The following is a 3,096-nucleotide window of genomic DNA, read 5'->3' as shown; positions in this document are numbered from 1 at the left end:
TTGTATATTCTGTTAAAAATATATTTTTTGCAATAATTACGCAAATAAAAAGTATTATGAAAATGGCAAACCAAATATTTTTTAGCTGAAGCTCAGTTATTTTGAGAAGTTTTCAAAATATTCAGGTCTGTTTTTGAATGAATTAGACCTGTTATAGTTCAATATTCAGTTAGGTTGTACAGTTAATGTTGCTAGCACTGCACATTTTAGTTCAGATGCAATGAGCAAGTAATGCCACTCATACACTACATGTACGAGGCCTAGACAAAAGGCAAATCTAGAGGCCCAGGCGAGCTGAAAAATCAGGCCTAAAATATTGTTTGTATGGATGGCGTTAAACATCTAGATATGTCTGCATTCTTGTGGTGTGAAATCGGTTTTGACTAAATCTTACACCTACAAATGACAGACATTTGTGCAGTGTGAGAACAACAACAATTTGATGAATTTGAATGAACCATACATTTTGCATCCTACTTCTACAAGTATAAATGCAATAAGAACAACCACAGAAATAACGGTCCACACCATTTCATTGCTATTTTATTTAATTCATGTCTTTAGTAAATCCTGACAGTAGGGGGTTTGCACTCATGCAAGCTGTTAGTCTGGCCCTCACAAGTCTTACACCCTTATAAGGGGCATGGTGGAAATAAAAGTGTCATTTACAAAAGACCATTTTCATCTCAGAAACTTATGTTTTGGCTTTTCATTAACACAGCAATGCCATTTTAAGGGCCTGAAAAAGTTGGTTTCTTATTGCAGTTTATTTGTTGTTTTATCTGTTTTTGTCTCCACATGATCAATTTTCTGAAAGCAGTGACATCAAGTGCTGCTTTAACTCCGTTGTAAAAAGTAAATTGTACTGGGGGGGGGGGGGTAGAGTTTTGGTGATGGTTCATTAGTGTCATGTGGACAATGCGTTTAGTAAAATAGCATTAAGGTTTAAGAGAACTTTATCTCAAGATTGTCACAAATTCAAAACCACACCCTAGTTTCCTTTTCAGAAAGAATCAAGTCTCAGAAACACAGCCTAGTGGGGAAAGAAGATTCCACCCCACATCATTCTGGTTTACCAAATACATTAAAAAGACATAGGTCACAGTTTGAGGGTTTACAATTTTTTTGTTTTTGCATACATAGGATTACACCAAAACTAAGAACCATCACCAGTCATGAACCTAAAGAGGTGCACTTAAATACACTATTAGATTATATGGTGGATATTTGCCACCATCTAGTGGCATAACAGACCAAGCACTTCCACACAAGCAGGTTTTATTAAAATTGATTTTATTTAGAAAAGTCTTTTCCACTCCACAAATAAATCATTAAAATTATCTTTTAAAAAGTGCCTTCATGGGATTGCCACATGATTCCATAAATAACTTAAAGCTCTACATAGAAATTAAGTTATCACACTCACATGCCTGCATAGCTGCTCAGCAAAACACACGGGTCTTAAAATTAAAGTCTAGGAGCGGTTCTTGCTAACCCAGTGATATCGGTCCACCCTTGGACCAGAGAATGCGTAGGAGGCCCTGTACACCTTGAAACTCTTATGAGGTGGGTATGGTCCACTTGAGGAATGCTGCTGGTAGCCCTCCGAGGCATAGGTTTTTCTTTTAAGGTATGTGCCCCAGTTTTGCATAGGCTGGGGTTGCCCGAACTCACTGGACTATAGATGGAGAACAACAACGGTTAAAACCCATGCAAATTTAGGCAACCAGTAGTGTTAGGTGCATGCTAAGGGACTGAAGAGCATTTCTCTCAAGTGTTACCTGGTAGACACTGTTCGGGTTGGAGACCGTTGGGATGCATTTAGGCTCTGGAACAGAAAGGCTGCTGCTGTTAATGCTATTGCTGCTACTAATGCTGCTGCTCACACTGGTGTTTACTCCCTCCTCATCAGAGGAGGTTCCAGAATGGTAGTCTGATGAAGCCCTTTCCACCGCATTGTTTATCCTACGAGAGAACTCCCCATCTCCCTTTTGACCCTCCAACTGAGTAACACAAATTGGGGTTGACTTCTCACCATACCTTAAAAGAAAAAAAAACTTCAGTTTTTAAAAGTACTACAGTACAATCGAGTCACCAAAACCAGAATGGATTAAGCACATCATCGACAGGCCCACAAGTCAAGTGTTACCGGCATGACACCTCTCCTGGATCAACCCAAATGGTCATTTCTTTTGGCAATCCAAGATTTTCATAAACAATGTCACTCTGGCGACAAGCACATTCAATAACTGGGTCTCTCATTTGAGCTTTGTTCATCCTTAGACACCTAAAAAAATAAAAAAAAATAAAAACACCCTTGAATCAGTGCAATAAAACATTTGATTTGCGAAGTTAAGATGGCATCAGGATACTCACCTAAAAGCTTGTCCTTTGGTTGGGTTTTCTGGGTACCAGTGACTTTTGTAATTTTCAAAAAGCACGGAGGTAAGTTCCACAGCAAACTTCTCCCTCCTGACACGATCCAGTTTACCATGTTTTTTGGCTAGTCTGGCAATGAAAAACACTGTTGCTGCAATCTCTTCCTTCATTTTTAAATGTTAAGATCAAGATTCAGTGGGGCAAGAGATTAGATTTTTTTTTTTCTTTAAAAAATATATTTAAAATATAAAATCACAATCAAAGAAGCAAACAACTCATTCATTGATACAGCTGCTTAATAAGTAAACACCACTCTACTGTTTTACTTTAACTATGCAAAAACATCTTAAGACACCACGACAAATATATTCAATCCCTTTCAACATCAGTGAGCCTTTTAATATCTCAGGGTGCACTCATTTGTAATTAGATAAAACAGGTGTTTCAAATGGTAGGAGGAGCTAAAAATTTGCAAAATCAAGACTTTATAAATCACTCTGTAGTTCAACAAAGTGGTATTTTTTTGTTATTCTAACTGCTGCGTGAGGTATACGAAAGAAATTGAAATGTCATGTTAAACCAAATGTTGTAAAAGTATACTTTTCTGTCTGCTCCCATTTATAAGCATGATATTGGGTTGCACAGGCCCAGGAATTTATTAAGTCTAGCTCGCAACCAATAAAACAAGGGCATAAAGTAGAAATATAACTAGCTTTA

At 37.5% G+C, this 3,096-nt stretch overlaps 1 protein-coding gene across 1 annotated transcript; it reads right to left on the bottom strand.

Moving 5' to 3' along the window:
• Window positions 1-1,276: 1,276 nt before the first annotated feature.
• LOC132140310 (maternal B9.15 protein-like) lies at window positions 1,277-2,753 on the bottom strand. Its single transcript, XM_059549096.1, has 4 exons — window positions 2,377-2,753; window positions 2,150-2,287; window positions 1,782-2,040; window positions 1,277-1,678 (listed from the first exon to the last, which is right to left on the bottom strand). Exons 1-4 carry the CDS (start codon window positions 2,547-2,549, stop codon window positions 1,475-1,477), a joined length of 774 nt encoding a protein of 257 aa, XP_059405079.1. The 5' UTR covers window positions 2,550-2,753; the 3' UTR covers window positions 1,277-1,474.
• Window positions 2,754-3,096: the final 343 nt, after the last annotated feature.

This window comes from Carassius carassius, chromosome 5, assembly GCF_963082965.1.
Source record: "Carassius carassius chromosome 5, fCarCar2.1, whole genome shotgun sequence".
Taxonomy (NCBI): domain Eukaryota; kingdom Metazoa; phylum Chordata; class Actinopteri; order Cypriniformes; family Cyprinidae; genus Carassius; species Carassius carassius.
This window is presented reverse-complemented; position numbering and strand designations above follow the sequence as displayed.